Source organism: Drosophila mauritiana, chromosome 3L (genome assembly GCF_004382145.1).
Source record: "Drosophila mauritiana strain mau12 chromosome 3L, ASM438214v1, whole genome shotgun sequence".
NCBI classification, from domain to species: domain Eukaryota; kingdom Metazoa; phylum Arthropoda; class Insecta; order Diptera; family Drosophilidae; genus Drosophila; species Drosophila mauritiana.
In genome coordinates this window covers 9,031,469-9,045,147 of record NC_046669.1, presented here as the reverse complement: position 1 = coordinate 9,045,147, position 13,679 = coordinate 9,031,469, and the positions used below count along the sequence as shown (strand labels likewise).

Sequence of the window (13,679 nt, the reverse complement as noted above, 5' to 3'; positions counted from 1 at the left end):
TCTTCTTTTTGGTCTACACGTGCCGTACTCTCTTCATTGTTTTTGCCAAAAATTCGTTCCGCGGAGTAGGTATAATTTGTTTTTTTATTTCAAGGCGCCGTGGGATTAATTAGTCAATGAATGTACGTCACTCTTTTGGGCAGGTTGGACTTTGGGTCATTGATGAAAAGAGGGTTAAAAAACACACCCACTCATTTATTAGCTTTCCATGTCGTCATAGTTTTAGCTCATTATTTAATGCGCATGCTAAAAACTTAAACTTAAAAACAAAAGGCACTCCATTATAAATCATCGAACGTACTTCTCTGTTGAGGGCTTTGAACTGAAGGTCGGTGGTGCTAGCAGGTATTATTGGCAAATATCCATTTCATTTTATAAATATTTCTGTGCCATTACCAATCTTCCTGTAAATAGGATAGTAATGACTCCATATGATAACAAAAATAAAACATCATTATTATCACTGTATATGCACGAAAGGCAGATAAATGACAAAGGCAGCCACAGCGATCACAACATCGTCTATATAAAGTGAAGTGAAGCTACCGATAATGATGTTGTACTGGCGCACAAAGGCTGTCATATATTTACACACACACATCCACAAGATCCATGAGTGTTTTAAGTCTATGGGGGAATAAAAGGGGTACTGGTATTGGCACTGATAGAGGTTGACTGCGGCTTGGGAATTTCCAGCTTTTTGAGCGACAGTAAAACCAAACAGAGCTCCAGAGAGAGAGAGAGAGAGAGAGAGAGATACCCATATCTGCTCTATACTAAAAGTAAACCGCTTGCTCCCAACCGGTTTACTGAGTTTTCGAAGCCAGCATAACCGATTAAAAGAAAGCTCAATTCGCCTTAGTATATGTATTAAATACAATTTGTGCTTGGATACACTTAGGTGGTAGGAAAGTCTGTAGCTACTGCTTGGCGTCCCACGATTCCGTTTTCATGCCCAATTCGATGCCGCATGCCGGTGCTTCGTCCATGCCGCAGCCGTAGAAGTGCGGCCAGTTCCGGATTTCTTGATAGACATATGCACCCGGGCTCTTGGTCACCTTAGTCTGCAAAGTATTCCATTAAGTATAATGTCTCAAGATAGTTGGGTATATAGTTATACCTGATTTTGCGCCACTAGCTTGTAGTCCACTTCAATATTTCGATTGGCCACTGCATGGGCCAGCAGAAATTGGACACCTTCCAGCTGTTTGGGACCGGGCTTATACCGTCCGTAGTCGCCCATAAAGGTAATGGCCAATGTCTGGTTCGCATACGTGTTGGCCCAGTCCCAGCCGCGGCCTACGTAGATGTTGCCCTCCTCCGAAACCTGGTCGAAACAAAAATTTGGAAATTTGACAATTTGCGTAAGCGGAAAGCGAAATGCCCAAAATGGCACGTGAACGTGCCGGGAACACAAATGCACGCGCTGGGATTTCTTTTCCCTACTACACTCGAAGAAATTTGTTTGTTAAAGCTTAAAAATAATTATATAAGACTTATTTTAGGGACTATGTTTCCCAATAAGGCGTGTAAAAGAGTGCATAACTTATTATATGTTGCATACTTTTAGTCACTTTTGCAAGAAATTAATATATTAATTCGCTTGTGTTAAAAATACTTACATAAAAGTTAGATTGAATGTCCGGCAGACTCTTCTCAGCAATGGCTGAATCCTGAATGGTGCGCATCTTGATGGAGCACTTGTAGATGTTCTCGCAGGGCTGGGACTGCACTCCAATGTGGGTGATAAGGACGTAAGGAATGGGTCGCTTCAGGGGAATGGTCAGACCATGAGAGGTCTTCGAGGCTCCCCACTGCTTTCTGTCGACGACGAGATGGCCGTTTCCTAGATTCGGAACTGTAGAATTGGTGAATTGGCTATAAGGATTATACATGTCCCATCCACTTACACGTTTGGTGGTCGTAGTTGTTGCCAAAGTAGATGGCTTTATTACTGGGCAACTCGGGCTTGGGTCGATTGAGTTCCACGTAGAGCACAACCAATCCGGTGGCCAGGACCAGCAGGATCAGCGTGATCAGCAGGATGGTGTTCCGGGTGACCCGCCTGGATGGCGACTTATCACGATTTCGATTGGCGTTGCCATTACCATTTGCATTGTTGCTGTTGATTCCTTAATTAGCGAAAGTCAATCAATTAGCATATGATTCACAAAAGGCAAGAAATTGTATCGTTTCAATGGATTTGATTTAAATGGATATTGACTTAAAATGTTTTGGAAACATTTTACGGATTTGCATATCAAAAGCATTTATATTTCTATAACAACAGTGTTTTTTAAAACGCTTTAAAGCTATTTTCGTAGCTGCAAATATTTTTCGGGCCTCTAAATATTTTTTCAGTGTAGGAAAACACGGATCTAGTTAAGCCTGTGAAAGCGCTCAGTAAATCTATTTTATTAGTAGATACTATATACTATGTATGTACTTGATGAATCCCGGGAGTGGGCTAAACTGGGCTCGGGAGTTCGTCTTCTGCGCGCCGTGCGTTCCGAGTGAACTTTTAGTAGCAGTTTCATGGCACTCGATCCACTGAGCTTATCACACCTTTTTTTGTTATTGGTACACAACACACGGCATTATAAGCCTATATATCTATTATGAGTAATTGACCACTGAGTCATCGGAAGTGTCATAACTAAGTGGCTGCACAAATACTGGGAACAGCGGTGGTCTGCAAATTGATTGTTTTATAATGTGGCCACAATGGGTTTGACCGATAATCGGACGGCGGAGTGCCACTGGTACCGCCACCGCACCTGAACCCGTCGCACAAACAACTGAAATGCGGCGCAGCTGTCGATGGAACAGAAAGAGAAACAGACATACGAATGGCAAATGCGCTGGAAGGCAGCCATCTCGCTCTACCCTTGGGTTGACATGTTTTGTGTTTGCTTGCGTGAAGAATGGCGAGGGGTTGAGTTTTCGGGGGGGTGCGGTTGGAAGAGAGGTTTTGAGGGGGCGGCAAGGGTGCGTCATGATATCGCCGGCCTTTTGTTGCTGTTTTGGCATATCACATTTGTTACACACTCACGCTTTGCACTCTTACTTCTCGTATTTCTCTCTCCCTTTCGCTCTTCCGTACTACGTGACGTATGCGCAATATGCGCCGTGCATCGCAAGTGGCTAAAGTTTGATCCACAAACACTGGACACTGGAGATAGTAGCTCTCTCTCCACCACCGAGTGCAACTGAGCGTTGAGTGCTCTCTTGGCTCTCTTGGTGCTTGAGATCCCGACTTTTTATTTGTACGGGGATTCCGGGAATCCCGCCACGCTATTTGCATTGCAATTACCTTGGTTTTTCACTCATTCGCTCTGTTCTTTCGCTAAATTATTGACCCCATAGCCAAACAATGGTGGTCGATCGAGTTGTGGAACTAATTATCCATAACGGATTATACATATTTAATTTAATTTATTTAACATTTTTAACAAGATCTTTAGAACATGCAATTGTCGTATTCAACAAATTCAACTTGTCAAGTGAAATCGTAATAAATCACTTTATTAGTAATCAGATCACGAATCAAGACTTGCTGATATCGAAATTAACCACGATCTGGCAAGTGATCGTAATAAATTTAAAACAACCGGTTTCGAAAATAAATATATTTTGTTAAAATAATTTAAATTTGCCAAAAAAAACTTATTTATTTGGGTAAAATTCAGCACCCTGCACTATTTAGCTCACAATTTAAAAACATTGAGAAAAAAGTGAATAGTTGTATTTGCAAAAAAATATAATTATTCTCGTATATTATTGTTATATTGTTATACACTAGAAATATGTTAATTTTATTAATTAATTGTTGGTTTAATTTTCCCGCTCACAACTATAATTTTCCACTGCATTCAGGATCGGGGACTCACCTGCGGCCGTTTGCATGGCGTGTGCCTCCATATAATCCATATAGTATATGGATACCGGTCCCTGGTATTGGGTCATGGGACCGATTACCACGTCGGTGGAGTGGTTGAGGTTTATAACGCTGGACGGCTGGATAGCTGGATTCGTGAAGATATTCTGCGGTAGCGGTAGGCCGGAGGATGAGGTCGTTGAGCCGCCGGAGGTGAGATTGTGTAACCTTTGGGCGGGACTCGGTCTTTGACGACCCTGGAGTGTCCACAGCGAATTATCGGTGGTAGGGTTATTGTTCTCCTCAAACATTGCGGATTTGGCTTGGATTGCTAAAAATATCATTTGTTATGCCTCGTTAAATTATGGGTTTTCCATAAAATTAGTTGTTTATAGAGCCACTTATCTCCTGGTTTTTATTTGTTTTAGGAATACATCAACGTAATTGCCGATAATAACTTTTATTTGCTTTTTAAAATACCATATGAAAAGTGCACAAACCTGACCTGGCTTATGTTTTGAAAAGTGTTGTTTTTCTACTCAAATATATCGATCTCAGATGATCAAGTCTCTGAAAATCCGTGACTCTTTCCGGAGTACGTAGCTGGCGCGCCAGTCGAACGACAACTGCTCAAAGTTGCATTTCAGCCGGTGGGGATGAAACTGAAAAGTAAACAAAATATCGAATCCTCTCTCGTGGCTCGCTTACTCGGCACTATAGTGATTGTGATTCCATTGGCACTCACTCTCCGGTTTTTTTTAATAGTCATGACATGAAAATCAGTTGAGCTGGGAAATTTTTTTAAGTTTATCATGCATTTTTTTAAATTTAATTGCAGGCCTATGACTGGCTTTCATTTGCATACAGTGTTTGAATTTAGTGGAAAAGTACTTGAAGCTTATATGGAAAATAAATTTAATTATTAATAGTTATGTTCTAATAGGAAAATTTGATAAATATAACGCATTTATTTATTTTATATTTTAAACTGAGCTCTAAGTGTCGCCCTCTTGGGGATGTTAGCATAAGCAAGGGCAGTCAAAGCTTTTTGTCAAGTTCAATGAACAGCCGAACAGGTGGCGTTTTAATTACGCATACGCAACGTTGGACCCCCTTATATTCCAATATAATGGAAACATTTAAATTTATAAATGTTTCAATAAATATAAATATTCTAAGAGTAGAATTATAATTTGAATTAATTCTGGCTGCAGTACAAAATGCTTACTATTGTGCAATTTTTTTAAATACGTGTTCTTTTTTAACCACCCCTTCTTTGTAATCCTTATCAAGTGCATCAATTTAATGTGCTCAACGCTCAACCAACAGCCACACGAGATGTCAGCCACTCGCTGCACGCTGTGCAAGCTTCACTTTCGCCACACGACGGCAACTGCAGCACTTGACTTTGCCGTGGCTCTGGGTCCACGTGAACCGCCACGGCCCCTCATCACGCCCCTTCTCACCCATCCACCAGACTATGTCAACTTGGTCTTTTTGGCTTTCGGGCGGGAAGCGGTTTCATGCCTCACGGTAATACACTGAGAGAATTTGGCATAGAATTAGCTTCCCTCGAAATCTAATATATATTTATATATGCATACAAATACTTCAAATTAGAGTAATAGGAACATAAAGGAATCAAAGAACTTAAATTTTGTAAGATTTTTTGATAGTTTTCCTTCAAATGCTTTATTTATTCAAATTGCCAGTCAAGGTGGGGGTAATTTCTCGCTGTGGCTTGGAGCCCGGTGCCTGGCTATTAACACGCTGCATGGCACGCAGCAAAAACAAAGCGCATACTTTGACGTCTGCCCTCCTAATGACGACCACGAGAATAACGACGACATGGCAGCGGTAGCAGCTTCCCAAGGGGCCACGACTTTATTCATGTTCAGTTGGCATTAGTCGACCCCTCCTCTCGCACCCCTTTGCCGCATACCCTATTCCCCCAGCTTGCCCCCATGTTTTTTTTTTTTTCGAGCTAGTCCCCAACTTTTGTTTTATTTTACTTTCTTTTATTCACCCAGCTGTCTGCGGGGGTGTGAGTCTCGCAGCCATTGTGCCACCAAACGCAGTAAATGGTTAAGGATGGAGTGGGGTGGGTTTGGGGCAAAGCGGGAAACCGGGCGCAAAGACGCAGGTGAAAACCCCAAAGTGCCCTAGGACAGTGCGAAGTGCTGAGTCAAGTGTCAACTGCAAATGACATTTGCATTTCGCTGGCAGGGATCAAGGGGCAGGATGGGGGGTGGTGTGGAAGGGCGAATCCTGGGGAGGCTCTGGAACCGCTCCGGTGGCTAGTGGCTGGTGGCTGGTGGTCGGTGGCAACGCGTCAACTACGACTGACATTTGTTTTAGTTTTTCTTCCGCTTTGCGCAAGCCATTTGGCAGTTCGCTGTGTTTCCTGGCCAACAAGAGCAATGGGCAGCGGCGCCCTGAAATATGCAACGAAAAGCGCAGCACAAAAAATGGCTCTGTGGAAACTTAAACTGTCATGGGTGCGCTAATACGTTTGGAGGCCCTTGCCACAGCTTCATCAAAGGCGATTCTGCAAACTGGTAGAAGTTCGAGTTCAAGATTTCAGATACATTTAGCACAAGCTCTATCATTGTTTTCCCTTAATAGTAGAACCAGCAACATGGCTGATCTTAATGCTGAACTGATTGGCACTCAACAATCCAATTGATTAGTATGCGCCCGGAATCCAGCATCAGTATTATAATCGACCCAGACAGTATGCAAATTAGATATAGCCAAGGCAGTGCACCGCATCTGCGGTAGCTGGCCATGTTAAATTGTGGTTATAAACTACATTAGAGTGCATATAGTATGTATGTGCATCCATCTCGGCTTGAGTGGATGTGCATAAGTAGAATGCGATGCGTTTCATGCTTGAAATTGCTAACAATTTATCTGGCTTCCAAAAAGCTCAATTCAATCTCTTTATATCATTGGGGAAATTCTACAAATAGCAAATCTGATGACTTTGTAGTTTTGTAAAGAAAAGATGTAATGTATCGAACATCAAAATCAATATTCTGTATATAGCAATAAAATATTTAATATGCCTTTAAGCAGAGTCTTTACAGAAAATGCTCCCAAGAAAAGCCTTTAAGCATTTAAAATCGACATCGAAAAGTTCATTCAGGTTGTGTTTTCGAGTGTGTAATGGCAAATGAAGTCCCTCCACTTAACTGGCATTCCCCAAAATAAGTACAACAAATGGCGTTTCGAAACTATTTTTGACTTTTTGGCAACCGCCGGCAGCGGCAATCGCTCGATATTTCTGCCCTTTGTGTTTATCGTGGAACGCTGAATGTGGAGGAGTATGGAGTATGTGCGTTTTCGATCTCCTATGGCTGTCAGAGTAAAAACAAACAGAATCAGACATCTCAACCAGAAACCCTACCCAACCCATTCAAAAACACACCACCCCGTTTCGAAAAACAAGAAAAAATTGAAAACCCCCACCACTCCCACACAATAAAATCGAAACTTTTGCATTGTACATGTAAATTGCCATTGCCTTCCCCAATGATGCTCCTGTTGTGGCCGTTGTTGGATTTGCTGGGCGTTATGCAAAAGGAAAACTTTTCGCGCAGCGCATAAAATTTTATTTGTTGCTACTTTTGGGCTTGCGCTTGATTTGGCAGCACTCACACTCGTGCACATGTGTGTATTGTATAATGTATGGGCCATCCTCCTCACTGATATTTGGCATATTTTGCGCACATCAATATCTCGCGTGCTAGTTGGCATCCATTCCAATACCAAGTGCACTTCGCAGAAAAATGCTGTCAATCATTGGAAAACATATTATTCTTTTGAAATAGTATAAAATATAACTATTAAGTGGTATTAATCGGAGATATTCATATCTTTACTCTATACTATATACTCTTATACATATTATTATGTTAGGAGTTCTTAAGTAGCTTAGTTCTCATATGAATAAAGTTTATTCTTTTATGTCAGCCAAAGCCTCACAGTTTTTTTTGTTTGTGCAGCACTAACATAGATACCAATTCCCATATCCCAATACCCCTCTGATCCCAAGTTACCATAGACCCGCGGGCGTATTGGCTGCGCGTTTTGTGGTGCACCATTGAGCTCAAGCGCGCGAGTGGGTGGCAGTTGGGCTGAGATGGGTGGGCTGAAGTGGGGCGGAGTGGGGTGGCTGCTCAGTGGGTTGCATGTGTGTCAGAAACGTGCAGAAACGGAACCCAGTTGCAATATGAAGCGTGTGTCTGTGTGCCTATTTCATTCTTCTGCTATCTGAGTTTTGGTTTGCGGCATTTAAGCAACTGTTTTCCAAATGCACTGCGTGTCGAAGTAAATTTCTCCCGCAGCTTTTCTCACAATTATCACAAGTACTTGCAGACTTTGGTGCGTGACTTTGGTTAGCTTGCTTCGTATTTTGTCTAATGATTTTGTATAATTTTTGAGCTGTTTAAAGGACGCCACATAAGTACACATACATATGCATAATAAACTCTAGTATTTAAATGTTATTTCTTTTTAACAGCGACAAGCACTTGCATTAACATGGGAACACTTCTTGTGTACAAGTGGCGGGGAAAGTGTAACGGAAATGTTAGTGTAATGAAACATCCTGACATTCTGTTCCCATGTTATGTTATATCTATCGATCCACATGTAGGGGTTGTTTATGGTTGCGCTGTTCTGATTCTAGCATCCACAAAGGGGTGTTTATGGCAACATAACAGTAATGTATAGTTAGCCTGTTAGCATAAGGATTGAATCCACAATTACATGGTCATCCTTAAAATGTTAAATTTTAACATACATAATGAGGGGTGGTTTATGGCATTCCAGAACATGTTAGTCTGCAGAAATCCTATTTCAATGAAAGATAAAATATAACTACTTATGAAACTGATATGCTTATACAGAAATGGTGTATACATCAATCTGAATTCTGATAAAATTACATTTTACTACTAATTTGTTTTAAACGAATTGGATCCCAGGTACAAATCAGCATTCCAATTTTATTTTCATTCATTCATTCAGCTAAGCTTAATAAACTTGGTACTATGCCTAATTGGGTTGCGGCAGCACTGTTTACGATTTGGCCGATTTCATCAAGTCCTGTGTCCTTTTGTCGCAATCCTGGCAACTGGGACACTGAGGCGCCTTTCTCCGCTTACTGGCCACGTGCAATTTAATGTCTGCTTCTGGTCAATTTCACTGAAATGTAGTTCAAGTCGGCAAAAAGGGGCGGAGGGCGGGACGGTTGCCATTTCGATAATTAAATGTATGCACATGTGTGCGAGAGTGCAGGCTCACTCGCACAAATGGGTGAATGCACCATTAGTGGTAAAATGTTGTGCATTTTTACAGTGTGAGTGTGGCTGGAATTATGCAAATTGAACCGCAGAAACGCTTTTAAAATGTTTTAAGTGCATTTGCATGAATATTTCGGCGGTGCGCACACACTGGCACACATACAAAGTAGCTGGAAAATAAAAAGAGAGTGCACTGCAGTTGCTGCAATGTGTGTCAACCAATTTTAGTCAAATTGAAATTTGTAAGCGCAGCGACCTTCTCGACTCAACTCGCCGCCACCCGTGACCCCTGACCCCGGCCCAAATCGGAGTGAAAGCATTTCCCGCTTCTCCACTGGTCTTCTGCGTCTTCTTCTTGGCCAGCGTGCTCCTCATTTGGCTGATGAACATCCGGAATTTTCTGTGCCTTTTTTTTGTGCATATTGAAAATGAAAACCACAACAAGGCCAGAGAAAAAACATATAATGCACGAGGAAAAATTTTTCAATTATACATTGTTTCATTCTACTGAAATCAAAAATTAATATGAAATTAAAAGAAACATTTTAATGATACATCAATATTTAAGAACCACAAATTGGATCTTTAAAATATTGTATATAAACATATAAACAGAGTTACATTTCGGAAGTATTTATGTGGGATAAAATATTTATTAAATACGAATTTTTAGATAAGTAATTTCCTACTTCTCATAACAATGACATTTTTCCTCGCTGTAAAGGACAAGTAATCATAGAAATAAATACGTACCATGTCCGCGGATGCGTCCCACAAAAAGTGAACGCCGGACGGATGATCCGTCCCGGTTTCTGGTGTCGTATTCTCCGGCAGGACCAACTAATTGAAGTGCACTGAAGCAGAACCGTTTGCCAATCTCTGTGATAAGCCATGCAGAATCGTGCTGCGAGGCGTAAATTAAAAATATAAGAAGCGGCCGACAGGAAAGCCGAAAAAGAAGAATACCGAAATGGGATACGATGCCAAATGCGCTCGAGTTGATTAAATTCGGTATCAATCACAAGTTTATGGCCTCAAGAGTCGGCAAAGATTTTGATGGATTTTTTCGGAGGCGATATTTAAGCCCGTCGGCGAAATTCGCGCGTAGGAAGAGCACTGAAAGCACTGAGTCCGAAGAGGAAATCGTCGCCATCGCCGCTTGATTGCTCGGCCACGTTTATATCTTTATATAAATCGCCATCAGCAGGATGCTCGCTAGCGCATTGGTATTGGTGCAGCTGCTCCTTCGGTCAGTCAGTGCAGCCGGAAACGGAAACGACAGAGTCTACACAGTCTACACAGCATAGCTGAGTACAGTACATCGATGGCAGTCGCCGCTCAATTTGGTAATGAAGTCCTTGTCGTTGTCGTTATCCTTGTGCCCAAACGAAACGATTTTGTTCCAAATTCCCGACCATCTTTTCTTTCTGTCTGGCTTCATTATGTTTTCTTTGGCTCAACGCTGGCATAACAGGAAAATCATTAGGCCATGCCGATTTGACCCGCCCCCGCTGATTGCCGAGAGGCGAACCTGCTGCTCCTGTCGCTGGTGGTAGTGCTGCTGCTCCTGCTGTTGGCGCTGGTGTAGTATTTGCTCCACTGGAATGCCAGGAACCGCCAGCAGCCAGGACCTTCTGATCCTGATGCTGCAATTTTCCTCCTACTGGACTGCAATTAATTAAATTTTTCGCCATTGTTGTTCTCGTGGTTGTTCTTGTTGTTGCTGTTGTTATGTTGGCCGTCTGTCGCAGAAACTGCAAGGCGAAAAAGCGGCGAAAGGTTGCCCATGGTTGCAATGCGTGCGGCTTTAATAAATTTACAAAATTCATTAAATCCTTTGTGCAGCATGTGGGCATGGTCGCTCATCCTGTGGCCAGCGCCCTTTCTACCGCCTCTACGCTTTTCTGTGGGGGCGTGTCTGGCATGGCTGGCAAATTAACGGCTACAGTCCAAGTGGGAAAGGGCCCAAAGTAATATAGCCATTTGTGGCCTTAATAACCAAGTCCGGTATAAGAAATTTAATCAGAGCTTGAAATGTTAAAGACCTTAAAATATTTTGGCTTTCATTTATATTTCTAAGAAATATTTCATATTTCAGGGTTTCTAAGAATTACGCATTTCGTTTGAAATTAAATGTGTTTGTCGAGACTTTATGTCAATTTAAATAAAGCAGATCAAAATGGCCAAGTTTTAAAGTCATGGCTTTCATTTTAAAGCTCGGACCAAGTGTTTAATTCTGGTTCAAGAGCATAATACTCTTAAAACTCAATGCACTTTTGGTGTACCAAATAATGTTTTTACCATGATTTTAAAATCAATTTATTTAGTGACAATATGAGTTAGAATTGACACTTGCTTTTCAAGAATTTGCCATTAAGCCCAGAACTAATTAAATGCGATTAATTGTCATAATTAAAATTGAAATATTATGCATACAAATTTTCTAAAGTGCATTTTCAATATGAAAAAAAAAATGTCTATTGTATGTGAAGAATTTAAATAAATTGATTAAATCAAAGAAATAAATTAAAAAATGTAACAGATATTTGTGACAGTTTGGTATTTTGATAAATACTGATAGGCAGCTATTTTTTGTAATTAGTGACATTCAATTGGAAAAATACAACCATAAGTTAGGCCTGCGCTAATTATTTTCCCAAAATCCCCCCAGTCTAATATATAATTTTGTCATGGTATCCTATTGGTTGTCATGAAATTTGTATCATTCAATTAGGCCAGAGACAGAGATGGATTTATGGGCAAATTGGGAGACAGAACGGTATGGAGCAAAAATATAAACATCAATAAGCTCTCGTCTTCTATCTGTTATTCCATTTGCCTGGTTTTTTTTGGGTTTTTGCTTTGTTGCGTCTGGCAAATAAATCACATGCACTTATTTATTTAATTAGACTAACTTCTTACAAGCGCTACAATAGACACACACACACGAGCACATATGAACTCACACATGCTCACAAATTGACTGGCTGACATGCCACGAGATTGATTAGCTCAGCCGCAAGCTTTGCTTTGCTTGCCTCGATTTTTCCTCGGCATGTGTAGTTGTATCTTGTAGATTGGTGTAAATTGTGCATGGAAATGTAACTTCTGCTCGGCGAAACTTCACACGGTGAGAAAAATTAACCTGGTAGGGGATTCAGATAGATTTGGTAGTATATATATATTTTATTTAAATAATTACACAGCAAATTCATCTATTTATATCGTTATTATGTATCTAAATATTACACCTTAAAAATGCTTAGTTATTTCTTAATTTTTTCTTAATACATTTTCATTTTCACCTTTTTGTTTTGGATATTTTTCGCAATGCATTGAAATCGGTTCGGTTCGGTTAGGTTTCTTTGGTTGCTGACATTATAAATTACCAAGCAGCAAGAAGCAGCCGCAAGGCAAAAACAACTTGAACTCATTAATGTAAGTGATTTTTCTTGCGGGCGCTCGCTTACATAGCCGAGTCCTTCATCGGCCCCCTAAAATGCGCCCCACCCAGGACACTTCCCTTGATCCTGGACCGGATACTGGAGGCCGGGAGACCGGGGAGCAGGAAAATCATCTTTCAATTTCAATTGATTTTGCTTGTTGCCATTGCACGTTGATTGATTGCAGCGATTTCTTAGGGAAATTCTAGCGTACATCCAACATTTTTACTTACGGCATCTTCGTCTTTCGTCTTATCGTCTAAGTAATTGCCATTGCAGGGCCTTCTTCGTTACCGCTCCTTTTTCGGCTCCCTGCCTCTGGGCCAATTATTTGCCAGTTTAATTTACATAAATTAAATTTCTTGCCTGCTCGGCTCTTTCGAGCTATTGGTTGTTGTTTTTTTTTCTATTTTGATGGTTTGTTTTTCGCCTGCCGAATGTCTTTGGGCTTTTATGACCACAATGGACATAATATTTATGACCAGGGGCCTGGGTCCTTAGGCCTGTTTCCCTGCCTCGTAGATAGGCCATGGTCATGGTGTCTCTCCTTTTGGGCCAGTTGCCTTTGTCGGCTTTTATTGCGCCAACTTTACGAGTGGCAACTTTGGCACTTGTCAAATGACCAGCCCCAAAAGGGGTCCCCCATCATACCACATATCATCCAACCAACTATATTGGGCACGAATTGTTTTACGACTTTCACGCGTGGCAGTTCTATAATATAGGAAATAAAATAGGGCAGCTATTAGGGACTGGACAGATGATAACTTTATAATGCCATATATTCCATAAAACAGTAATTATTTAATTTAAAGTTGGGAGCCACAGGGATTATGCTTAAATGACGTGTGACTTTTTATTAATAGCAATAAAAATTATGTTAAGTATATAACGATTTATAAAGGGGTACAAATAAGATAATTTTATTGGATACATATTAGAAATGCCATTAAAGTTCCCGACCCAATGAATTTGAAACTTTATAACTTTATAATGTTGAAATTGCAAAATCATAATTGCTTAACTTAAAGTTGTTGGCACAGTGAAATC

General features: G+C 40.8%; 1 protein-coding gene across 3 annotated transcripts; it reads right to left on the bottom strand.

Moving 5' to 3' along the window:
- Positions 1 to 852: 852 nt before the first annotated feature.
- LOC117139887 (peptidoglycan-recognition protein LA) lies at positions 853 to 4,475 on the bottom strand. 3 transcript variants are annotated; one of them, XM_033302563.1, is made up of 6 exons: positions 4,383 to 4,457; positions 3,891 to 4,208; positions 1,911 to 2,132; positions 1,623 to 1,858; positions 1,121 to 1,327; positions 853 to 1,064 (listed from the first exon to the last, which is right to left on the bottom strand). In XM_033302563.1, exons 2-6 carry the CDS (start codon positions 4,186 to 4,188, stop codon positions 921 to 923), a joined length of 1,107 nt encoding a protein of 368 aa, XP_033158454.1. In that variant the 5' UTR covers positions 4,189 to 4,208; positions 4,383 to 4,457; the 3' UTR covers positions 853 to 920. The 3 variants fall into 3 exon arrangements, with proteins under 3 accessions (XP_033158454.1, XP_033158455.1, XP_033158456.1); XM_033302564.1 differs by lacking the exons at positions 3,891 to 4,208; positions 4,383 to 4,457 and adding an exon at positions 2,447 to 2,787; XM_033302565.1 differs by lacking the exons at positions 853 to 1,064; positions 1,121 to 1,327 and having other exon boundaries at positions 1,754 to 1,846; positions 4,383 to 4,475.
- Between the last annotated feature and the right edge of the window lie 9,204 nt (positions 4,476 to 13,679).